The following is a 26876-nucleotide window of genomic DNA, read 5'->3' on the forward strand; positions in this document are numbered from 1 at the left end:
CAACCATGAATTGTGACCACAGTATGATCTGCTGAAGGTAAAATCATGTTTAATAGATAGATAGATTATCTATTGACCAAATTCTGCAAAAACTTTACTGTAATCTTAATAAAAGGTCGAAAACACTTAATGCATCCACTTAATAGCCTCAGTTCCCAAATGAATGTAAAGGAAAATTGAATTCACAGTGAAAAACTACTCTTCTTCCTTGTGGTAGACTCTTGTCAGATGCTGGATCTCTTTTGTGGAGCTTCCATAGAACCAGGTGATATAAAATTGGATGGTGTGACACACACCTACACTAACAGTTTCTTGTATTTTGCCCACTTTGGCATACTGTTACTAAATACTGTTTCAGATTGCAGAAGGTAGTGCAGAGTAAAGCTCAGCAGTGAAAAGGATTCATGAATGATTCATTCTTTAACTACACTTCCTTGTCCTCACTGCTGTATATCAACTTCTACATGTCTCACTGTTTCATTAAGAATGCTGAATGTCACTGAATAAAGAAATGCAACAAGGTGCCGAAAGACAAGGACGTAAAGAACTACAAGAGCTTTACACAGACATAAACAATATCATTAATTTCTAAGCAAATTTTAAAGGAAAGGAACAGATGCCTCTAAGTTGTCATTTCTGAATGGAATCACATTGAGGTCATTTGTTAGATGGCTGAGTTGACTCCACAGGGAACTTTTAACTGATCCATGTTATTGTGGTCAGGTGATAGTGTTTAAGAGTTTGTCACAAGTCAGCTGATGTGAATGTGAAAGTGATTCCTCCAGTTACCTGCTTGGCAATGGCCCAGAACCTCTTTTCCAGCAAATCCAAGGACATCTGCACCCCAACAGCTAAAAATAGAAAACACACACACACAGCATTAAGACAGAGTACGTAGGATGGGATGGACTCTGCAGAGGCAGCACTGAACAGCTTGCTGTGTTTGTGGAAGAAGGAAGGAGGACAGGAAATCAATTCAACCCTGGTTTCACCTCCGTCATGTGCTGACACTAATGAATGGATGTAAACATTGATGAATCTGATGGTGTGTGTCCTCTCTGCAATCTGTGTTAGGACTGTCTCAATAAAGCACTGTGGTGGCTTCATCATTGTGAGCACCAGACTGTAGTACACTACAAGCATTTAGGAGAAAGCTGAAAGGTAAATAGTCAGCACCCAAACTACCCCTTCAGGTAATCTTCTAATGTTGGTTACACTGAGAAGATTAATCAGCCTCAAACGCTATATTTTTACTGGCCATAAAATTAGGCCATACATTACGTGACTATGATTATTTCCTCAAGTTACTTGAATGTAAAGTCTTCAAAACCTCTTAAAACTTCTTTTTTACGCTATAAAGAGAAAATCAATAAAATCCTTACATTAGATTACCAACTTTAGTCTTGATGCTTTCCATCAAAGCAGTGTATCAAAATGATAGCAATTATAACCACACTGACAAAAGAATATAGGGTAAAGAAAGTGTTAAATAGCAGTCAGCTTCTTTGATTCACTTCAGTGTTGTCACAATAAGTTGAATAGCAAAGTAGTTACTTTGGTAAACTCACACAATTAATCAATGACCTTGCTGGGGACCCCAGTTTATACATACACAAAATCAAAATCTGCTGTTTGTACTTCTGGCTCCTGTTCACATTTACTACTCTCTGCTTGCAAACTGTGTCAAGTCAGATTTGTGCTGCTGGTGTGCTGAAGACTTTACTTAGTGTTCAACCACAGCACTGCTAAACCCCTTCCCTGAATAGCAACCAGTCACTGAGGCTTTCTTACTTAACTTTACGTAGAAATTTAACATGACATGAGAAAAGTTTCTAACCCATTAGGACCCACAGGTGTAACAAATGATCCAAAATGGGCAATATAACATATGTTACATAATAGATCTTTGACACTTGTTGGTAGTACTTGAATTTATTTTTCAGAAATGTGATCTATGAGGTCCATTTGGTCTATTTTATATTAGGAAGGAAAAATGTTACTGGGTTCTTATGGATTAATATTTTTCAGTGTAACTGCGCTCTTGATGTACTGACTTACAGCAAATGAGTGAAAGATAGTTTGAAATGTGCCATTTGTAACACATTCTTCTCTTTGCTTTTTTATTTTTCCTTTTACTGAAAAAACTATTTTACATTCGAAACTTTTAATTGATTATAGAGCAAATTCCAATCTTCCTTTTTTAAGTTCTTGAAAAAAACATATTGCCACCTAGCTTTGTGATCATTTACCCGTATTTTGTGCACCATAAGGCTTACCTGATTATAAAGCGCACCCTTAATTATGGGGTCCATTTCTGTACTTAACCCATACATAAGGCACACCTGACATTGGCTTACTATTACCCAATGTTCTCTGATTGGTTTATCGCTGCCAGCACACGTAGTGTATGTATTAAGTCCCTGTGTCAGCGGGAAATGGTCCGACAACATCATCGGTCGTTTTTACACTTATAAACTGCACATTGGTCTGCATCACCCATCTCAGACTGAAGAACGGGCACTCACTGGGACATGGGCAAAAGCATTAATGATGACACGATTCAATCGCTCAGTACGAGCTCGATACACCCTTCGCCCCAATAAGAGTGAATGGCTGGGATCCGCCTAACCCTGGATTCACACCTAATGCAAAGCGAGCGACGGAAGTGGCCAGTTGCCATTCTTTTCCAAAGTACAAGAGCGAAGAGGCGCGGCAAAAGTAAACATGGCGGTGAGCGGCGCGAAGGGAGAGCGGTGAATGATGCGGAGGGGGCTTAATGCCCCGATGAATGCTCGGCACTCCCTGTGGTAAATTCAAAATAGCGGTATCCGTGACAGATTTTGGAATCTGGTGCACACATAAGGCGCACTGGATTATATGGCGCATGGCCGTTTTTTGTGAAAATTTAAGGCTTTTAGGTGCGCCTTATGGTGCAGAAAATACGATACATAGAAATAATCTGTTTGAAGAGTTTCAGTCAGGATTCAGAGTGCATCATAGCGCAGAAATAGCACTGGTGAAAGTTACCAATGATCTCCTCTTGGCCTCTGACGGTAAACTTAACCATGCGGTGTGGGGTGTCTGGGCTTGTACAGTTATTGCTGCATTTAATATGATTGATCACAACATATTATTACAGAGAGAACAAATTATTGGGATTAAAGGAACCCCATTAAATTGGCTCGAGTCAGATTTATCTGATAGAGTCCAGTTTGTCCATATAATCGAAGCATCTTCCTGACACACTAGAGTAAGTCATGGAGTAACGCAGGGTTCCGTGTTTGGACCGATTTCATACTGTGTATGTTTTCATTAGATAACATGATGAGACAACAAGGCTTACATTTCTATAGCTACACAGATAATACTCAGTTATACTTAGCCATAAAGCCAGATGAAACCAATCTGTTGTTAGACTACAAGGATGTCTTAAAGACATAAAGACTTGGATGAGTCTACATTTTCTGCTTCTAAATTCAGGTAAGTTTTTTGGACCTAAGCACCTCAGAAAGACACTGTAGCCATGTTGTTATGCAGCTATGTTTTCACTCTAGATGGCATTACCTTGGCTTCAGTAGTACTGAATCAGTACTTGATTTACTACTCCAGAACTTGCTGGTACTAGTCATTTTTGACTTTGTCTCACAAATAAAACAAGTTTCTAGGACTGCCTTCTTTCATCCAAAGCAAATTGCCAAAATTAGAAACATCTTCTAACACAGTGATGCAGAAAATCAAGGGTATGAATTTGTTACTTCAAGTGTGGGTTATGGGAGGCTGGAGCCTAAAAGAGATGCTATTAGACAAAAGGTGGGGTACCTTGGATGGGTCACCAGTCGTTACAGGGCCAGCACAGACAAACCAAGCACACTCACTCCTAGGGAGGATTTAGAACTGCCAATCAACCTAAAATGCATGTTTTTGGACAGCTGGAAGAAGCGAGAGTACCTGCTGAGAACTGTGAACACAGATGAGCACAAGCTGCGATTTAAACCAGGAAACCTCTTGCTGCTGAGGCGACAATGCTAACTACCACAGAGTCATTACTGGGTTCTCCTTAAATTTCTCTGAAAAGCTTTCAACTGATTCAAAATGCCACAGTGAAAGTTCAGATGAAAACATCCTCAAACTTTAGCTTCTTCTCATTGGCTCTTTGTTAAAGCATGGCTGGAGATTTTCGTAATTAAGTTTGCTCTTTGGCTCCCTCTAAAGTTGTGGAATGTAACATCATTGATGTAAAAACAAGCCTCTGTCTGAACTGCGCATGTCTGTTCATGCACAGCTGCACATGTGAATATGTTATCATACTTTAGAGGCTGACAAAAACACCTTCAGAAGCAAGAAAATATATCAAGAGACACGGAAGGGTAATGTTACAGGACCTAACATGAATAAGACTGTCTATATTTACATGAACAAGTATGTTCACAAAAAGGCAAGTGTTCTAGGCTATCTGTAATACAGTTTGATTTTTGAAATGTACATTTTTGAAGTATTTGAATGTGGTATATGTGCAATATCAGTATATGCATGCATCAGCAACTGAGCAAAGCAAACACAACAGAACAAGAGAGCTGTTAATCTATCTGCCTGTCCTGTTCTTTCTCTTTTTGACTTTTTTAAAAACTTTTTTATGTCGAAAATGTTCTATTTTTTTCTGGTTGCTGGTACATGACTGGGTACCGTAAGGCAAATCTGTACAGGATAGTTTGAGGCTTGGAAATGTGTATAATAAAGGTTGGTGTACTTCAGTATTTCAAAATTAATTAGAAGCACATAGTTTTAAGGTTCTTTTGGTGTTGCTTTAAATCCAGAATATAATTTGAAATAACTTTTCTGTACATAAAAAGCTTTTAATGACTAAGCTCCATCATATCTTAAAGATCACTTCATTCTCAGACTACAGGTTTACGTGTGGTTCCTACAGTTTCTAAAAAAATTGGGTTGAGGAACACTCTATACGAATGGGCTTCAAACTTTCTTTTTTGTTTAAGCTTAGATCTAGGGATGGCTCAGGTAATTTTTGACCCATCTTTTCTGTCCTCCAACCCCCTAATGAGTTGAGATAGATGTCCTCCCTTCTAGAGTCTGGTTCTGCTGGAGATTTCTTCCTGTTAAAAGGGATTTCTCCTCTACTGTCATGTCACGCAACTTTTCTTTTTTAGAAAGGCATTATGTGAATTGGACTAATATAGACTTAAGTTAATTAAATTCAGATTGATTACAACTGGCTTAAATCTGACAGTATCTTCAAAAAGCATTGGGACATCATTTGTTGTGATTTGGTGCTGTATGAATAAAATGGAATTTAATTGAATTAAATTACAAGTCAAAAAGTAAAGATAAGTTAAATTCAGCCTGACTATCTAACTTTAATCTTCTCTAAAAAAAGTGTCAACACCATAATTTAGGGTATCTATTCTTGGTCAACATTTCTTAAAAAACTAAATAATATCTGCATTATCTTCAGAACTGCAGTGCTGGTTGGGCTGTAATTTGGTTTCTTTCAGTATTTCCATTTAATGTGGAAACCATAATACTAAACAGTCCTGGTCCTGATTGGGACATTCTGGCTGCTTATGTACAAAGGAAAGAAGAAGCGGTAGATGCAGCCTCAGCCTGACACCTGACACTGAATAACATCACCCTCACAGCACCTGTGGGAGTCATTTCACCTCAGAGCTAAATAATGTCTGCCACTGTTTTTGTCACTTTAATAATGAAACATATCTTCACACAGGCAGCCACACACACACACACACACACTTATAAGTGATATGAGATGACAAGTTGTGCTTGTGTACTGGTATTATTGGAGAAGCAGTGCAGCTGTGAAACCTTTTATTTGTGGTCTCTGCTTTCTATCAAGCTTGTAGTTACTGAACATTCCACTGACTGCATGTTCTTGTCTGTAGTACAATAAAGTGCTGCTTTCTCCTCAGTTTAAGTAAGGAGGTTCGAACAAGCTTAATTCAGAGACTTCTCTTTCACTGAACATTTATTGTCTTTATTCCTCCAAAATAAGTTGAAATGGGGAAAAAAAACTTGCTATGCAGTAAATAACATTAGTCATTCAATCATGGCTGAGGTGCAAACTGAACTCACCACTGATTATTCCTCACATTTAAACCCATCAAAAGTTTCTTTTACATTTGTTTTTGCTCTATATCTATTGGCTTACAAGGGAGGGAAAAAAAGCAACACTGTGTTTGTGTTCATGTAGTTTCCTGACCTTTAAGCCCATTAAACCTCTTGAGGCACCACTCTCTTTCATTCTTTTAAAACAGCCTCCCTGCAGACTCAGTTGTATGCTGCTGTGCTCCACTGTTTGATTTTTAAAATCCTTTTCTGTCAGCAGCGTCTTTATCACAACCTTTCAGCACTGCAGCTGAACTGTTCCTGCAGCATTCTGCAAGGACAAGTCCACAATGGAACAAAACACATCTGATACATTTATACATGACTCTTAAAACTAAACAATAGTAAAACACAACTATTACAGAGCTTGCTCTCCTGTCACATTCCTCAATCACGACAGAATCAGAAAGTCATTGATTTAATTTTATCATACCCAACTTTTTGCTTGATAATTGACTGCTAATTAAGCCTAAAAAAAAGTGAACTCTAGATAATTGTCAAATTGTTTTTGTTGTTAAGATGAGATTTTTGGGGGGATCCTGCCACATATTGGAAACAAGCTCGTTTCTCTATAGTATTCTTTTTTTAATTGATTATTTCCTAAATGGCTGATGCCTCTAGTTTGGTTTCTTTGATGTGAAGATATTTGGATAATTTTACATGGGGTTTGTGTCCTCATGCATTCATAAAATCTATAATATTCTTAACCAGAAGGGTTAAGAATGAATTATTACTTTCAATTAGAGTAAACTAATGAGTCTTTTCTTTACTGACTGATCTTGATCATTGTCATAAATACTCTATTTCTGTTTGGTCTATATATTTAGCTGGTAAAAGTTGTGAAAATTGTTCATTCCCTTTTCCCTCACTGTGCAAAACTTTCATTACACGAGTAATCCTCCAACTTTGTGTCAGTTCATCATTGGTCTCTTTCCTGGTGAAAAATGCACAACACTCATTAAAAGAAATATATCCATCAATTTGGCATATAGGAAAAACTTGACTAGCCAGCAAAGTCCTGATTTCAACCTCATCCAAAACTTCTGAAATAAAGTAATAGTGCTGGACTTCCCTTTTGTTTTTGGGCTTTAAGAATGGAACACAACAATGTCAAGGATTGAGTATTCACATTTTGAGGAAATGTTTAGGTATCCATATACTCTTGGCAATGTATTGAACAAGGTATTATATGTGTGCTTTAACAGACAGTGACTCAAATCAAATGGGTGTGACATTATGCATGTGCTTTTGGCATGCAGCCAATGTTAGAATGCTTGCTGTTTACTCTTCCCTGCATCTAGGCCTCAATGTGGATGCTGCAGTGTGTTTGTGTTCTCGGCCTTTTGGACCAAATACTCGGCTGCCTCATTCTCAAGCTGTTTGGAGCAAAAGTGCAGCAATGGGGGGAGATAGGCTGTCTGTCAGAGGCCATTAAGCAGCTAGCGGGTTGCCAAGTTAGAGTCCAGAAAACTGGAGTGATGCTCTGCAGAGCATTGCATGGCAAGACTTCAATGACAAAATCCAAAAAGACTGGTTTAAATCCAAGTGTTAGTCCTTTACTTATACACACAAAGGGAAAGTTGTTCTTGTATGCTGTTTAATGTAATAGAATTTCAACCTACAAAGCAGACACCAAAAGTTCTGCACAGTCAATATATTTGTTATGAAGACAAAAGTACTATTAGAATTTTTTCCCAGGGCTTTCTAGGGGAAATAAATCTCAAAGTCTAATTTTGTATTTGGTGCAATCCTTTACAATTAGTGGAAGTCGAAAAAAATAATTTGATTTTAAAAAAAAAAAGGTACGCAGAAGGGGCAGTAGGGTGCTGAAGCGGTGGAAGCACAATGTATCAATCACATAAACATAACTATATTGGAAGAATCCATAACAAAATTACTCCAAACATTCAGGAAGACATAAAAGTTTGAGGACTCAATGTCAGTGAAGCGATTTGGGTTGAAATGGAAGATGAGGATATTAGCCATGTTATGAAAAGACCGGTGCAGAATTCCAGGATATTTTTCTGCTACTTATACTTATACTGGATTTGGCACAAAAAGATGATGTCCAAAAAGTTTGCTCACTCCATTTTGCTCTGACCGGCACATTTTTTATTCTTTTATTTCTTTTTTTTACCAAATGTTAAGGGGCTGCTAAATGGATACTTCATTTGAAAACAAATCATATAAGAAACATTTTTGGCATCATGAGAAAGAAGATGTAAAACATTTGAAACCTTTGGTTTACAAATTTTCTAATTAACATTTCTTTATATAAAGTTCATGGAGTGAACAGGACCTGTTGGTGAGAACCAGGGAAAGAAGCATTAAAGTTGACTACATGATGGGAAAGGAGTTGAGTATTTAGTTCCTGTATTACATCCTTTGACCAGAGTTACTGTATCATCAGCCACATTGACCAAGCTAAATAACAACTTTCACATAGACCAAGAAAAAATGAGATAGAACCAGATATGAAAAAGCAATCAGTATCAAAATCACCACTAAAGCAGCTGATGTAAGACTAATGTCACATTAACTAGATACCACTTTTGAGAAGATCAACTCAAGAGTTTGAAAATAATTCTGCCGAAGCAGAGCCACTGCCAGGTTTCTGTTAATGGAAAGAGAAAGTGTATCATGCTCTCACGTGTTTATGAGGATATCCACATTATATACTGTCAGTCTCGTGGTGCTTTAAATGAAAGCCAAAAGAAAACAGCCGAAACATAATGATGACAGGACAGTAAAAGCCTAGAGTGAGTGGCCAGTTGTTTCAACACCATCTGGAGCCATGAACAGGGATCTGTCCTGCTTAGGGACTGAAGCCTCCATTTTAATCTGTGACCCATCGCTGCTGTGAGGGCAGCGTCTAAGTTAGCTGATGGTGCATTTGAAAACCCGTTCTCCTGGTCTCAATAAAATCCAAATGGTAAAAAAACAGAGGATATTTTCACTTCAGTTTCTATAACTGAATGTATGCATTTTCTTTTTGTTTACTAAAATTGAAAGAGGATTTCAATATTATATCTCAAGGAGCATCATTAGTGTCAGTAAAAAAAGAGGCAAGAAACTCTAAGCCCAAACCACAGGATAACAAGTGTTTCTAAAAGATGTATCTAAGAATATGTGCACTGTAATTACTGTTCCTTAATTTGACATCATCTGATTTAAGTAAAGACAGCTATTTCTAGGCTTTGATTCACAGATGACAAAGAGAAGAAGGGATATGACACGCAAGATAGTCTACATTTAAAGCTTGCAATTATGTGAAGTCACCACATTGGATAAATTCCAACGTGTACCATATACACACAACCAGATACTTTTTGTCATGTGATGACTGCAGTGATAATGTATGCATGCTTGCATCTTTATGTTCCAAACCAATCAGCATAGCTGATAGCAGAGCCAGATTCAAAAACTGTAATCTAGGACGTGAAAGAAAAAGTAGTTAGTCTGCAATCATCTTCTGCCAACACATGATCCTGTCAAAAGTCATTCAATATAAGAGCATCTACATGGATATTAAAACAAATGTACAAAGTGTGACTTATACAGAAACAAAAAAACAAAACAGCTACATCTTATTGTATCTTACTGACAATCTTGCCATCCTTGACCTACAATCAGATGCCTCAGGACCAAGTGGAGTCCTTAAATGTTGTTCGTTCAAAGAAACATACAACAAGTGGGGCGGAGATGAGAGCGCACTCAAAGAGATGAATGAACGCAGCCTGGTAGATTGAGGAAAAGCAGCCAGGAGCAATATCAGTGCTTGATAAACATAATGACATGCCAGCTCCTCCGTTTGCTTTTCATCCATGTCTTGCAGCTGGACATGTGTCTTTGAGTGTACAAGTGTGAGTGTGTGGAGAGTTTTTAAATTAATCCCAGGGTAGAAGTTTTATAGATGAAAACGCTGCCACTGTCTTTGTGTTTTGTATCAATTTGCAGGATATATGCTTATGCGTCAATACATTCTCTTCTGTCTCTGTAACAAGATCAATCTTAATCTGCTAATACAGCCATCAGACAATGAAACTGGAGGTAATTTCCTCTAAATGATATTCCAGAATTCCAGGAAGGCCCCACTCACCCTCTTACAGGCTCTTGTTTTTTAACTAATATGATGTGTAGCTGTTACTCAGCATCGGATCAGAGATTGTTTGATTTATTTTGTTCAGGTTCTTTCACAGAACACAGGCACATATACATGCATATATAAGATAAGAAAAATGAATCACAGCTTGGCTAATGTTGATGAAAAGAAATGACATCCTAATTACGTGTAGTGTGAAAGCAGTACTGCAGTTTTTCTGTGGAAATCATGAGATTCAAGCCATTTCAAAACAGTCATATAAATGTCTAAAATATGCAGCCAAATCTCTAAAAAATGTTTAAGTGGAAACCAATTTCCGATCGCGAAATTAATGATAGATGAGTTGCAGACATTTTAGCACACTGAAAACAGTACTTTTTAATTGTATCATCGATTTGTACATTAAGCATTTACTTATCATTTTCAACAAGGGACTCAGACTCTAACTTAACTTTGCACTTGTAAGTTTTGATCTATTGATGGTGTAAATTGCTGTCAAATGGTCTTTAAAAGTCCCACTTGCCTCTTGTAAGTTTCAACATCTCCCCTCACCTCCATTAAATGTATTTTTTCTCTTTTTGTATTGTCAGCTGTGGCCTGAAGACCCCTTTCTACATAATGCAGTCAGCAGCAGAGTGACTGGCATCTTTGTGCCAACTTGATAAAAGAAAGACCTGTGACAAATGGAAGACCTTGAGGCAGCACATCTCTACTCTTTACAGCAGTAAAAACTGGAAGATAGAATCATGGCCCTTTTCATTTCTTTTTGTCTGTAGCTTAATCTCTTCTGAAGATCTCCACTGCATATCTGAGTGCTCAAAACTGTCAAAAAAATTGAAAAGAAATCAATAAGAGATCATGAAAAATATGAATAGTATATGAATGTATGTAACAATGCTTAGGCAGCATATGGAAATTGTGAGTGGGCATTAGGAAAAGTTGGCAATGACTTTTCTCTGTTTGTGATGGACACAGATTATTACACTTTTTTTTAGAAGAGCTTTGCATGTTTTCTTTGAGATTGAAAGACAAAGAATCAAAAGGATTGATGACAGATGACGAAAAGCTGTGAGGACAAAAATCAGGCCTGTAGGTGTAAGGCTGTCGGTGTTCTTTAATGAATCACAATTCCCTTAATCTTACATAAAGTTGTACTCATTTCGGTCATCGATGGGTTTGTGGAAAGAAGATCAACTGTGTGAATCCGTGCACCAGTGGTGCAACAATTATTTTTTCTTCATATAGTACTGACAGAATGAAGAAAAGTGAGACAATGTCGAGCTGGAGGGGAGCATAGCAAATCCTAACAAAGCATTATGTTTCTTGCCAAAGAAAGCATTATGAAGATTCCCCATCATGTGGTAAGAGAAGGTCTAGTTCCTCTTCAGAGATACAGACAAAAATTATACTTTGACCAACTTGTGGCTAGATTATTTTATAATGAAAGCAAACATTACCAGTCTGTATACATAAAGATGGAAAGACAGTCCAAATACGTATCCAATCTCAGAAGTTCAAATTCTGTTGTAATTTGAATAATGACAATGCAATTATAACCAAGTATATTAAAAAGGAAAAACCAAAAAGGGCTTTAGTGTTTGCAATAGGAGCACTCACTGATGATGATGATTACCATAATACTGGAAGCTATTTGCCATTTGCTAATGCTTGTGAAAAATACATCTATCTTCCAATGCTTGTAAAATTACCAATGGAATTACCCCTGGAATCAACTGCCATAGATTACTTTTACTTCATAACTTTGTTTCTTCAATTAATATTTCCTTTTCCATCTTTGTTTTTACTGTTTTTTAGGATCATCTCCAATGCTGGATGTTAAGGTGACACAGCAGAAAGCAAGAGTAGCCAAATGCCAGTCGAACACTGAAGCAGTTGATGTTGCAGACATGAAGAAACGTGACCAACATGTACAAAAACACCTGGAGAGTGTGGGTGAGTCACACGCATCCAACACACTGTAGAGATTTATCTGTAGACAATAGTCCCTGCTCCCCGTCTCTTAAAAATACACATAAATGGTAACCTCGCCCCTTCAACCAACTTTGCTTTTCTTTATTGCCTTCCTCATTTTCCCTATCATTGGGATTGCAGTGCTGTTCTCTGTATCCAAGCGATGATGAAATTAGCAAGAAAACCCTCATAACAAGATTTTTAAAACAAAATCTGACATTGAAGCCTATGTTCAAAATGAACATCTTCAGACACAAAACCTTGGGTCGCCTGTTTTTGTTCTCTGTGCCTGGTAGACTCATGAGCTTGTAGTACTTAAGAATAGCATGAACTTGATTAGTGGCTCATTACATTGAACAAAAACCTTTGTGGTTCAGTTGAATCCACCTCCTTTAATGGCCGGAACAAAAAATAATTTGGGTTCATAAGGAGAAGAAATTCAATTCTTAATCTCTGTTATAGATCTCTGTATGGTTGAATTTGTTTTGGCAATTTAAAGGACGCATTTGTTCTGTTTGCTTTTCATGTCTTCCAGTCTGTGGGGCGTCTGCTAGTTTGGTTCTACTGGGACTTCTGGGGTCAGTCAGTGGCTGCCCCGGTATCTGTACCTGCTACAGTAACACAACAGACTGCTCTGATGTCGGCCTCCTCTCCCTGACGTCCATCCTGGAGCTCATGGACCAGGACTCTCTGGTTCTCCGTCTTTCCCAGAACAACCTCTCCTCCCTGGAGAAGGCTGACATGTTTAACCTCAGCAACCTGGAGCTCATGGATCTCTCCCAGAACCACTTTTACAGCTTGCCACCTGGGACTTTCTTAGGCCTTGCCAGCCTTCGCTGGTTAAATCTCTCTTTTAACTACCTTGGCATACACATGGCAACCCCTGAGTTCAGCAACAGCACAGGGATTGTCCACGGCTTTAATGGCAGTCTGGAAAGTGTTGGTTTGAGCAAGCAAGTTTTCAAGGGGCTGTCGCAGCTGCAGGGGCTAGACCTCTCCTCCAATGGCCTCCTGTGGCTGCCTAAGGGCCTGTTTGATGGGCTTCAGAGCCTCACCTGGCTGTCCCTGGCCAGCAACCGACTTGCGGCCCTGGACAGAGTCACGTTCGAGACCCTAATAGGGCTGCAGAAGCTGCAGCTGGTGGGAAATCCCTGGGAGTGTAATTGCAAACTGAGAGACTTCAAACACTGGATGGAGTGGATGATTTACAGGGGTGAGCAGGGCTGTTTAGCAGGCTTCTTTTAATTTCAAATTATCAGTACAAATAGTTTGGAAGTTGAACGACAGTACCAGTACTAGAGAAAATTTGGAGTGTTTCATAAAAGCTGCAGAATTGAAGCAATTAGCAGGATGAGCAGGATGGATATGTGAAGATCAAAGACATCTAAGAGTATAATGATCTCCATCTCTCTCAATCCTCCTTTTGTCTCATCTGATTTATTTTTCTTCATTCCACTACTTTCTCCTTCCTTCCCTGTTCTCTTCCCTCTCCTTTGTTTCCCCTCTTTGTCTGTTCATAGACGGGCAGGTAGATGTGATGCAATGCAGTCTCCCGAGAGATTTGAAGGGCAGGGACATCCGCAGCGTGCCAGCAGAGATGTTCAGTTACTGCCTGCAAAGTCCGACCGAGGAGGGTGTGCTGGATCCCGCCACGCGGCCTCCTTGCCTGCCTGGTCGGGTCAGCAGCACAGAAGATTGTGCTCGCCAGCGCTATAGGCCAATTAGTGTGCGCCGGGCACATGGCACACAAATAGTTGCAGGCGTGGTTTGTGGAACTGTGTGCATCATGATGGTTGTTGCAGCAACTTACGGCTGCGTCTACGCCTCGCTGATGGCACGGTACCAGAAGGAGATGAAGAGCCGTGGGCAGCCTCTAATGACCGAGTCTGCAGCTGAGACTGACCTGGAGGATGGGCAGATGTCTTCTCCGGGTACACCAGAGGAATCACCCAAAGAGGCCTGCAACTTTGTGCATAGCTATCGAATCAGCAGCTTTTGACACACTGATGTATACCAATGTTAGATAGTTCTCAGATATTCTGGCTGCTTCTGCTCCTCTGATCTGATTACTGATGTAACAAAGAGACAATGTCTCCATAAAAAAAACCCTGCAGCTCTGCCACTATGCCGGTTCAGCTAATGGAACAGACTAGATGCGGTAAAGCTGGAATGCTGCAGCTCTTCTTTTAATGTATGGATGCTCTGTGAATAAATATTCCCTGCGCTGCATTGCTCAGCCAGCTTTTAAACTCTTCTGAAGCTGCTGTTTGGCACGTCTGCACCTTGAAACCACTTAATCTATGTTTCTGTTTAATCTTTAGAAATATGAAACTACCTTTTTGTTCTAGTTGTTTCTCTTTCTATCCGAGTGGAAGCAACAGGCACAAGCTACAAAAGCACACATCTCTGTGATTCTCATTTCTTTGTCTGTTGCACAGAACTATATTTCCCCTGATCGACTGTGTGTACTTTATTCATTTTTTTTGTCCCTTTATTGTATACCCTGTTGAAGTCCCTGTTATAATAGACATTTCAGATCATGTCAAAGTCTGCTGCTCAGAGAAACACTGCTGAAGCCTCATCCACAAGATTAGCTGCATTCAATCGGTGCTTGTCTTTTACTGCCACCTGAAGGACAAGCTTTGAGCAACAAAAGCTTCTAATCCAGCACGAATTCAACAGTTCTTGTGACAATATCATTTCCGATGTTGCAAATTATGAGAAACTAAGTGTGCAAACATATCCTCCAACACAAACTGTAACTTCAAATGTGTTAATTTATTTTCTTTGATAAGCACATCAAGCATTGTCTCAAATTTAACTCCAAGACTGATGAATGACTAATGCTGAAGAAAATAAACTCTATTTCTCTATACTGCATTTTTTCCTCTTTATGCAATGACCACAAAACATAACAAAACATAACAACAGTTCACACAATGACAGATCTACTCTCAAACAAAAGCAGATAATCCAACAACAGCCAACAACAAGAATATGAACTTATTTGCATTTTTCTCTTGCAAAAGGCAGCATCTGTTATATGTTGGGTTGTGTAAAAGGAATCCACTGTATGCTCCACTGATTATCTTGCACAAATGTTGATGTTTTTTTCAAGACAAGCATCATAAATTCAACTAAGACTTGCAATCTGGTTTATTTGGCTTTTCCCAGTCAAACATCAGCTGTTCTGGATAATCAAAGTCTTGAGCCTAAAGGGTTTACCTATCCGGTTACAATCATATTCAGATAACTGAGGTGAAATTGTTATTCAAACAAATATAATATATACACACAAAATTGTTGGTACCCCTCAGTTAAAGAAGGAAAAACCCACAATTATCACTGAAAGCACTTGAAACATACAAAAGTAACAATAAATAAAAATTAATTGAAAATTAAATAATCAAAATTAGCCATTACTTTTGAAATGTTGATTAACATAATTATTTAAAAAAACAAACTAATGAAATAGGGCTGGACAAAAATGATGGTACCTCTATAAAAGATTGAAAACTATTTGACCAGAGGGACATGATTAACTCAGGTGTGTCCTTTAATTGACATCACAGGTGTTTCCAAACTCATAATCAGTCAGTCTGCCTATTTAAAGGGAGACAAGTAGTCATTCTGCTGTTTGGTGAAAAGGTGTGTACCACACTGAACACGGACAACAGAAAGCAGAGGAGAGAATTGTCCCAGGACATCTGAAAAAAAATTATAGACAAACATCTTAAAGGTGCAGGCTATAAGACCATCTCTAAACAGCTTGAAGTTCCTGTGACAACAGTGGCTCATATCATTCCGAAGTTCAAGACCCACGGGACAGTAGCCAACCTCCCTGGACGTGGCCGCAAGAGGAAAATTGATGACAGATTGAAGAGACAGATCGTTCGAATTGTATCCAAGAGCCCAGCCCTGTAAGTTGCTTTGGATAAAAGCGTCTGCTAAATGAAATTAAAGGTGAACTCCAAGGCCAAGGTACATCAGTGTCAGATCGCACCATTCATCGTTGTTTGAGCCAAAGTGGACTTCATGGGAGACGACCAAGGAGGACACCACTACTGAAAAAAAATCATAAAAAAGCGAGACTGGAATTTGCAAAAATGCATGTTGACAAGCCATAAAGCTTCTGGGAGAATGTCCTTTGGACGGATGAGACCAAACTGGAGCTTTTTGGTAAGGCACATCAACTCTATGTTCATAGACTCAAAAACCAAGCATACGAAGAAAACAACACTGTCCCTACGGTGAAACATGGAGGAGGCTCAGCAATGTTTTGGGGCTGCTTTGCTGCATCTGGCACAGGGTGTCTTGAATGTGTGCAAGGTAAAATTAAATCTGACGACTATCAAGGCATTCTGGAGAGAAATGTGCTGCCTAGTGTCAGAAAGCTTGGTCTCAGTCGCAGGTCATGGGTCTTCCAACAGGACAACGATCCAAAACACACAGCCAAAAACACCCAAGAATGGCTGAGAGAAAAGCGTTGGACTATTCTAAAGTGGCCTTCCATGAGCCCAGATCTGAATCCCATTGAACATCTGTGGAAGGAGCTGAAACATGCCATTTGGAGAAGACACCCATCAAACCTGAGACAACTGGAGCAGTTTGCTCATGAGGAGTGGGCCAAAATACCTGTTGACAGCTGCAGAACGCTCATTGACAAATACAGAAATCGTTTAATTGCAGTGATTGCCTCAAAAGGTTGTGCAACAAAATATTAAGTTATGGGTACCATCATTTTTGTCCAGCCCTATTTCATTATTTTGTTTTTTTTAATAATTATGTTAATCAACAATTCAAAAGTAATGGCTGATTTTGATAATTTAATTTTCATTTATTGTTACATTTGTAAGTTTCAAGTGATTTCAGTGAGAATTGTGGGTTTTTCCTTCTTTAACTGAAGGGTACCAACAATTTTGTCCACGTGTGTATATATCATATGTGGAGGTGATATTCCAAAGTAAGAAATGTACACCATTTAACTAGAGTAGCAGAAAATGGTAAAATTAGAAAATTAAATTATTATGAATAATATTCAAAGATTTAAATGAGGTTATGGATAGAATTGGGCATAGGGGTCTTTAGTGTAGAGCAATTCTTTAAAAACACCATGCCAATTATTTCTATAATAACAAAAAAAAGTGTGCAAAATTGAAAAATGAAGACAAGAATCAAACAATCAAAGATGATTACTGTCCAAATAACTCAGGATATCTGAACAGCAAGCAAAAAATGTGTCACTTTTCAACAAATGTCTGTGTCTCTTCCGGGAAGCTTTGAGAATGACAACTGTACATATTGTTTTGATTGGTCTAAAGTCACTGTTGGCAGATTTGGATCGGACGGTCCTAATCTGCCCCAGAGGGGGAGTAAACTGTTTTGGCACAAAATACTATGGTGATCTCATTAAAAGTGAGCCAGCATTCTGATAAAGACAAATCCAAGTTAAACCGAAAGACTCTGGTTTGCATGTTTGAATTTGCTCAGATTATGAAAAACCAGATGAATGGAAGTACTTTACTATGATCACATTTGATCCTATTTAATTTGTTTCTGATCAACAATGATTACACTTTAAATTGTACTACCTTTAGTAGTCTGCAGTACATAACACACAACAGGTCAAATTAAGTAAATGTAAACAACTTGATAAAAATGTATTCAGCAACATATTTGAGATTTCTGGCTCTTAAATGACTTTAAATAAGAGCTCCAACAGTGAAACTCACCTCCAGCCATGGCAGTCTTTCCCCCAGATGTCACAGTCACTGCTGTTGTTGCTACAACATACTTCACTCCTGTTGGTGGAAAAATTTGCTCAATATAAACTGAAGATCTCCAGTGGTGTTTGACAATCACAAGATAGTCAGTAACAAGCACAAGAACTAAATGTTTATAGTTGAAGTGATGGTCATCAACAAACCTTTGTCATTAACAGGGTAGTAATAAAATCTTCCTGGAGTGTTTTCCACAGCTAGACGGTACCACAGGGGGAAGTGATCAATGGTGAAGAGGTTGTCTTTATCAGATGGAGTCAGGAACTTCCTTTGAAGGACAAACATAACTTTAGATAACTTTTTACTTAAACATTTTGTATTTCCTGAAGACAAATGATACTCGAGATAATTTATTGTCTGACCACTGCACGACTTAAACACATTAGCTGTGATTCAGTTGCTGAGTGAGAAGGTGGATGGTCTTCTCTGTCTTAATCTTTATGGGTTTCCTCATCTTTTCTTTTTTTGCTGGACTTGCTTGTGTCACCCTTGTCACTCTTTTGTAAACGTGTGCAGACAGTTGTAACAGCAAACAACTGACCTAAAATTAGATAGTAAATGATCTGGACTTATAAAGCACTGTCTAACCTTAGCTGTGCTCTACAATGTGCTTTACTGTGTATTTTTCTCTCTCTCTACACACAAACACACACAAAAGTGCTTAAAGAGCTGCCATACAAAGCACTGGCCTGACAGTAGAAGCAACTTGGGGTTTCTTAGATTTTATTTCTAGTCATTCAGCGTGATGACGTGGAAAGTAATTGCAAAATAATTGCAGGTTAGAAGTGTTAGAGATGCTCTCTGTAGGGGTGAGGCTTTAAGAGCTTCTTGAAGGTGAAGGATGAGTGTAGGGATTGTTTTCTCAAGAACTTTAAGCTCATTTTCCATTTTATGTCAATAATATACTTAAAAAGGCTGTGACGTGCATGTTAACCATTCTGTTTGAATATTGCCTTCCTTTTCCAGTGAAGTACTGCTTGATATAGGATTTCAGCTGTTTAACATATTTCCATCCTGCCTTAATTTCCCCGAGGGAACATCTATCTATCTATCTATCTATCTATCTATCTATCTATCTATCTATCTATCTATCTATCTATCTATCTATCTATCTATCTATCTATCTATCTATCTATCTATCTATCTATCTATCTATCTATCTATCTATCTATCTATCTATCTATCTATCTATCTATCTATCTATCTATCTATCTATCTATCTATCTATCTATCTATCTATCTATCTATCTATCTATCTATCTATCTATCTATCTATCTATCTATCTATCTATCTATCTATCTATCTATCTATCTATCTATCTATCTATCTATCTATCTATCTATCTATCTATCTATCTATCTATCTATCTATCTATCTAATCTATCTAATCTATCTATCTGTCTGCGCATGCGTGTGAGATTGAGGCGAGTGTGAGTGACTGATTCTCTATCTTTATATTTTTTGTTTTGTCCTTGTGACAATATTTTCTTTGTTTGTTGGGTGGTTTGTTTTGAGGATAATTGTGGTGTTTGTTTGATTTTTTTGCGGCGGTGCGCTCCAGCGTTTGCTGGGAGGCCGGCACCCCGTGGGAGAACGATGGATTTTGAAAGTTTGACAAGACGCCATGGCATCAAGGTGGTTTCTGATGTCAGTATAGAGGAGTGCAGTCTAGCTGTTGGGGAAGTCGTGGGGCATGAGCATATTGTCTCTGCCTCGCGGATGAATCGGGCGATTGTTTTATTTCTTAGTTCTGTTGAAAAAGCAAATGAGGCCACTCAACATGGTATTGTTATTCAGGGTTCCTTGACACCTGTTCTCCCCTTGAGTAGTCCCTCACGGAAGATAATTCTGTCAAATGTCCCCCCCTTTCTAAAAGATGAGCATACTGCCCGTGAATTATCACGTTTCGGAAAACTGGTATCTCCGATAAGAAAGATCCCCGCTGGTTGCAAGTCACCTCTGCTCAAACACCTTGTGTCTTTTAGGAGACAAGTCTACATGGTTTTAAATCATGGTCAAAATGAGCTGGACCTAACGATTAAATTTAATGATGGTTTTGACTATGTAGCCTTTGTTACCTCGAATGTAGCACTGAAATGTTTTGGTTGCGGCAGAGTCGGGCATTTGGTGCGCGACTGCCCTGGTGAGCAGACAGCGGCCGCCGGTGATGAACCAAGCACGGAGCAGGGGGGAGCGGCTGCGACACAATCTGCAGGATGCGTAACTGACCCCCCAGCGTCTACTGATGCAGCCGGTCCTTCTAAGACTGGTTCCCCTGAAAATGCTTCTCACGGTGATCTTGTATTCTCTGTGAGAGACCCCTCGGCTGCTGTAACTATAGCAACATCTGCGGAGCAGGGACCGGGTGGGTCTGCTGGAACTGAAGCTGTCAAAGACAGTGTCGTTCATAAGTGGGCTGCCCTGGCAAACAGGATGGTGCCTGGACCTGCGATAGTCGACTGTAATGTTGCAAAATATATTTCACCTGAACCCGACGCTGGTCACCCCCCTGGGCCTGTTAAGCAGGCAGAGCAGGTAGATGATCTAATGGCAGATATAGTGTCTGATATGGAGGCAGACGCACAGTTTAAGGTACCAGACAGAAAGAGAAAGCCACAGGGAACTCTAAAAAATGCCAGCAAAATGACGAGGGGGGAGGATAGTGTTGACCCCTCTGACACTGGGGAGTCTAGCTGGTCGGAGTGTTCACAGACTGATGCATCAAACACTGTTTATACGTCTGAAGACATATTGAGTTTCCTTAGAACCCATAAAGGGGAAAGAGGTGTTGACTTTGAAAAGAAATTCCCTGATCTCCCACAGTTTGTTAATGATGCGACTTTATGGATGAGGGAGGGTGTCATTCCCAAGCCAGAATTTTATCGGCTTCGAGCAAAGGTTAGCCAGATTCGAAAACAACTGCACGGTAAAGATGCTTCTAAGTGACATTTCGGTTTATCGGTTGACCGTGGTTCATAACATCTCCACTAGGCTTGTTTCAACATTGTGAGGAACTTCACTATTGGAACTATTAACTTAAATGGTGCAAGGGACATTAAAAAGAGAATGATGCTTTATGAGTTTCTGAAATTGAGGCGTATCGATGTATGTTTTGTGCAGGAAACACATAGTGATGGGGTCAATGAGGTTGACTGGAGAAGGGAATGGGAGGGTTTGTCTGTGCTAAGTCACAAGTCCTCCGTGAGTGGGGGCGTGGCTGTGCTTTTTTCTAAGACCTCTGTGCCGCTTCACTATGAGATAGATGAGATTGTTAAGGGACGATGTTTAAAGGTTGTGGCCAAATTTGATGGTGCGACCAGGATTTTCTTAAATATATACGCACCTACGTTAGGTCCAGAGAGAGTTCTGTTTTTGAATGTAGTTAATATTTTGAAAGATGCATGTACAGATGACTTGTTATTTTTGGGTGGTGATTTTAACTGCACTGAGAACGACACTTTGAATAGAAACCACTCGGAGCCCCACTCTGCTTCTCAAAGGGCTCTTATACAACTGACTGAAGCCAATGACCTTTGTGATGTTTGGAGGAGTTTCCACCAGAACACTAGACAGTACACTTGGGCGCATAGTAAAGACAACCTTGTATCTCTTGCAAGGTTGGATAGACTATATGTTTTTAACCATCATTTAAGCTCTATGAAATTGTGCAAAATATCCCCTGTTGGCTTCTCTGATCATAGTGCAGTAATTTGTAGTGTAATTATGGAGCCGATTAAGCCTAAAAGTGCCTACTGGCATTTCAACGTATCTTTGTTAGATGATAAGCACTTTCTGGACTTTTTTGCCTTTTTTTGGGAAACTTTTAGGAAGGAAAGGAGAACGTATTCCTCCCCGCAGCAGTGGTGGGATTGTGGAAAAGTACAAATTAAGCAGCTTTGCCAACAGTATACACTGAATGTAACAAAAGAAATGGCTCAAGCGATGACAGCCCTGGAGAACGAAATCCTTGATCTGCAAGGGCTAGTAGCTGCCACTGAAGATGAAGAACATTCTACAGTACTTAAGCGTAAACAGAACATGTTGTCTGATTTGTTAGGTACAAGAGCCCAGGGAGCCCTGGTGCGTTCTAGGTTTCAATGCGTCACCCAGATGGATGCACCCTCCAAGTTCTTCTTTAATCTGGAGAGGAAGAATGGGCAGGGTAGACTTATCCGCTGCCTGCTCTCAGACACTGGGCATGAGCTCACTGATCTTACGGATATTCGTAAGCACACTTTAGGTTTTTATGCTGGTCTGTATAAATGCGAGCTTGCTAATGCAGCAGATATAGCCAGTGATTTTTATGATGGGTTACCCAAAATAAAAAAATCAGCCACCACTGCTTTGGATGAACCTCTGTCCCTTCATGAACTCCACTCTGCACTTATGAGTATGGACAACAGTAAAGCGCCAGGAATTGATGGTTTATCAGTAGAGTTTTATAAATGTTTTTGGCCAGTGATTGGGCAGGACTTGTTGGGAGTCCTGCTTGATAGTTTTAAAAGAGGCCTACTACCACAAAGTTGCAGAAGAGCTGCTATCACCTTACTACCCAAGAAAGGTGACTTACGAAATATAGCAAACTGGCGTCCGGTTTCTCTCCTGTGTGTAGATTTTAAAATAGCTTCCAAGACCTTGGCCACAAGAATGCGTGGGGTAATTGAACAAGTTGTACACATCGATTAGACTTACTGTATACCACAGAGGTCAATTTTTGATAATATTGCTCTGGTTCGCGATCTTCTGGATCTCTCTCACAAAAAGGGCATTAAAGCTGGCTTGATTTCATTGGACCAACAAAAAGCTTTTGACAGGGTCGAACATGTGTATCTTTGGCAAACGTTAGATGCTTTTGGCTTTAGCCCTGGTTTTAGTGCCATGATAAAAACAATGTACAGGGACATTGAGAGTGTGCTTAAGGTCAATGGTGGTTTGAGCGCTCCTTTTAAAGTCTGTAGGGGTGTTAGGCAGGGTTGTGCTATGTCAGGGATGCTTTATTCCTTGGCTATAAAACCATTGCTTCACAAACTGCGATCTGAATTGAATGGTCTGACATTTCCTGACTGTAACAGCTGCTTTTATTTGTCTGCTTATGCTGATGATGTAACAGTTTTTGTCACCTGTGCTGATGATGTGCGCAAACTTGTATGGATTGTGGAAGTTTTTAACAGCTTATCTTCTGCAACAGTTAACTGGGGGAAGAGTGAAGCGTTATTGATGGGAAACTGGAATGGGCAGCCCCCCAGCTTGCCTGGTGGGCTGATCTGGAAAAGGGATGGTTTTAAGTACCTTGGGGTTTTTTTGGGTCATGACGCTTTTCCTCAGAAAAACTGGGTGGGCACTGTGGATCGGGTCAAGGGTCGTCTGGAAAGGTGGAAATGGATTCTTCTTTGTCCTATAGGGGGCGAACCTTGGTGATCAACAGTTCATCCAGAAGCTTTTGCTGGGGCCAGAAAGCATGGTTTGCCGCCCCCTGTCGCTGGCTATTCTGCGGGAGGTGGACACGCTGAGGATGGATTGTGCCTTGTTCCTGGTGGATCCTAAGAGACTTGCTTTAAGTGGACTGTCACCCTTCTACCAGAGTTGCTTCAAGGTCTGGGGCCTGATCAAGCACCGCTGGCTGAATCCAGTGGTTTCTCTACATTGGTTGTTTGAAGAACCGGTCATCTTGGGGGCTCGTTTTGATTTGTGTGGGGATGACACCCCAGGACTGAAGAAGGTATTGTTTGCGTGTAACTGCTTTCAATTGCGACCTGTCTTTGAAAAAGCTGGGAACAGTTTACAGGATGCAGAGGCTTTTGCCTCTTCTTTGGGACTGAGGTCTGTGAGGTATGCTCATAGGCTTTTAGAAAAAATGGCTGCACTTTTGAATGGTGGGGAGAGGGCCCTCTTAGAGGGGTACTGTTCAGGTATCCTTCAGCCAAATGATGAAGATCCTTTTCCTGACATTGTTTTTAGTTCTGGTTTCCGTGAGTCCAGCTACACTAGTCCACTGCTGGACCTAGGGATCCGTGGCAACCTTAACCTGCATTCAGCTGATGGGAAAGCAATGTACAGAATGATGGTGAAGATTCTGAATGTGAAACAACTAAAAGATAGACCTGATACGGCGTGGAGAGAGAAATTGCAAATTGATGGAAAGAGTAAGCCAGCTTGGAGGGTTCTATACAAACCACCATTGACTAAACTGACAGGAGATCTTCAGTGGAGGATCTTGCATGGGGCCATAGCTGTTAATGCACTTACTGCTGCGATCAATCCAGGTGCAAGTGATAAATGTCCATTTTGTGACGAGAGGGAAACAGTGTTTCATTGTTTTATGGGGTGTGACAGGCTTCTTCCTATGTTTATTTTTTTAATGGGTTACTTCGCCCATTGGGGGTGATGTGTTCAAGGCAAAGGTTTATTCTTGGGTTCCCTTACTGTCAAAAACGTAACACAAAGTGTTGCCTGATTAACTTTATTGTTGGGCAGGCAAAGCTTGCTATTTATTTAAGTCGCAAGAATAAAGTTAACCAGACACCAGGTTATGAGGCTGTGGTGATCCTTAAGAATCTCCTTATGTCGAGGGTTTCACTGGAATTTTGTTTCTACAAGACAATGGGTTCTTTGGATGTCTTTACTGATCGTTGGTGCTGTGAAGATGCTATTTGTTCAGTGTTTGGGAATGATTTAGTTTTTAACTTTTGATTTATTTGTTTGTTTCTTTGGGTTTTGGCTTTTTTGATTTGACGTTTTCCTAAGTGTCTTGTACTGGTATTTGACTCTGTTCACCAATAAATGTTATTGTAAAAACTAAAACTATCTCTCTCGCTCTCTCTCTCGCTCTCTCTCTCTCTCCCCCTCCCTCCCTCCCTCCCTCCCTCCCTCCCTCCCTCCCTCCCTCCCTCCCTCCCTCCCTCCAGGCCCAGAGTCCTTCTGCTGTGTTATACAGAATGTGGTCTTTTGAGTTGTTTTGCTGACAACCAGTAACTCGCAACTAGTCTGGATGGAAGCATGTGCTGTGTTTCCAGAGCAACATAAATGTTACTTTTTTAACCAGGGGAGTTTAAATATTTGCAGATTTTGTCTTAACACAGAAAGAAAAAAAAGGGCAGAAAACAGCTGGGTGGCATTTCATGCTCTCAACGTTTAACTGCTGTTAGCCTGCAAAAAAAGTAATATGGCTGGGGTACACATATGAGATAATGGAAGAGAAATTATTAGGTAACAGGACAAGAAAATTAGAGTTAGAGTATTTTATAATGTTGATTAATGATATGCTGAAATACTATTATTTAAAAGGATCTGGGATGAAGAAATAACTTGTCAGACAAAAAAACATGCTGCTTTTATTGTATTTATTACAGATGTTGGATCTAGTGAGAGGTAGACTCTTACTTTGCTACCCTTGTCTCTGTTCCAGCATATCTCATAATCCTCATCAGTCCGGAACGAGTACCAAGAAATGCCGTTTCAAGCCCCGGCTCCACCCTGCACACACATACAAGATACACCAGGCAGAAATGACAGATTATAGGAATAATTTATTCACAAAGCTTCAGTCACTCGTTTTGTAACGCGTGTTACTCACGGTTTGAAGGCTTCATTTCTCTTGCTCACCTGTCATTAAGCATCAGGGCATTCCAGTAGGCCTCAACTGGAGCTGTTACCACAGCATCAAACAATGTCTGCTGAAGCAAAACCTCATCACCTAAGCAACAGGCAGGTTCAGTTAAAAAAAAAAAAAGGCAAAATCAAGGTAAAATTAAACCCAAGTCTATGTTGACTAATGGAATAACCAAACTAAAACTGAACAATTATTTCAGTTGAATTCAGACAATTAGAAGAAAAAAACAACAAAAAACAACAGGAAGACCTACACTCAAGATCAGGCTCCTTCCCCTGCAGGTAGCGAACGACAGCTTGAAGCTGGGTGTATTTTCGATGATCAGGGTCGATGTCCAATTCACAGTAAGTCCTGAACAGAATAGATTTATTACATGGGGGTAATAACAACAGGAATAATTTTGAATCCTGTTGGAAGTCTCACGTAATGCCAACATAAAATGTTTAGAGGAAAATATGTGAAAAAACTTCTCTGAACTGTTTTAAGAAAATTGACTATGTAGTATTCCAGCCCTTTCTATAGCCCATCAACACTGATCAATAACATTATAATATAATTAGTCAATTTTCAGTTTTACTTATTCATCTGTTTTTTAAGGACAATGGCATTTCAGCACAAAGACTTTTAAATGAACAGTTTCTGGTTTCAGATACCACTCAGAGGCAATCATGAGGTCCGGTGAGGTCATATCATGCAACCCTGCAAAGAAAAGTAAGAATATTTCAATAGAAACAGAAAAAATAGACTTAATTTTTCATTTCACTTTAGTTTGAGAAGCCATTGTCCTCCTGAACTAACATAGTTAACAGCCTTCAGGTCATCTGTATGAGGCTTGATATCAATGCATCAGTAAAAACATTTAAAAGGAGCACGTTTCCTACCACAGGTTGTGGGATAGAGCAGTGATGACGCACATTTTTTTGAGACTAAACTAAAAAATTTAAAAAAGTTTGACGAAGTAAATCTAACTAAACTATCTCTATCACCCAGCTCATGTATGTAATACTAAATTTATGTGTAAAAATGATACCTTCTTCCACAGATACAGTTCCTGTAAACATCAGGTTCCCGTGACCCCTTGTCAGTACCATGCCAAAGCTGCAGAGAGACAGCGGGAACAGATAGGGAAACACGTGACCATAACTTCACTTCTGGACTGTACTTTGTGTCATGCTGCCCTCCAGAGTTAAGATCCCACAGCTACAACTAAAGTACACCAACACTGAAAAATAAAACCAAAAGTTTCCTTTTGGTAAAAAGCATTGGATTTTATCT

The 26876-nt window shown here is 39.6% G+C and overlaps 2 protein-coding genes across 2 annotated transcripts in view; one reads left to right on the plus strand and one right to left on the minus strand.

Annotated features, from left to right (window-relative positions):
• Positions 1-26876, minus strand: part of LOC140306497 (voltage-dependent calcium channel subunit alpha-2/delta-4-like) — an 87567-nt gene that overhangs the window by 16893 nt on the left and 43798 nt on the right. The window contains exons 21-28 of the mRNA XM_072385111.1: positions 26632-26699; positions 26255-26300; positions 25855-25952; positions 25595-25685; positions 25373-25465; positions 18138-18259; positions 17944-18012; positions 790-851 (exon numbers count right to left, since the gene is read on the minus strand). Coding sequence (XP_072241212.1) covers positions 790-851; positions 17944-18012; positions 18138-18259; positions 25373-25465; positions 25595-25685; positions 25855-25952; positions 26255-26300; positions 26632-26699 — 649 coding nt within the window. The remainder of the gene's footprint in view (positions 1-789; positions 852-17943; positions 18013-18137; positions 18260-25372; positions 25466-25594; positions 25686-25854; positions 25953-26254; positions 26301-26631; positions 26700-26876) is intronic.
• Positions 12061-15022, plus strand: LOC140307564 (uncharacterized). Its single transcript, XM_072386514.1, has 3 exons — positions 12061-12193; positions 12747-13424; positions 13732-15022. Exons 1-3 carry the CDS (start codon positions 12067-12069, stop codon positions 14208-14210), a joined length of 1284 nt encoding a protein of 427 aa, XP_072242615.1. The 5' UTR covers positions 12061-12066; the 3' UTR covers positions 14211-15022.

This window comes from Leuresthes tenuis, unplaced genomic scaffold (assembly GCF_036924035.1).
Source record: "Leuresthes tenuis unplaced genomic scaffold, fLeuTen1.0.hap1 SCAF_5, whole genome shotgun sequence".
NCBI classification, from domain to species: Eukaryota; Metazoa; Chordata; class Actinopteri; order Atheriniformes; family Atherinopsidae; genus Leuresthes; species Leuresthes tenuis.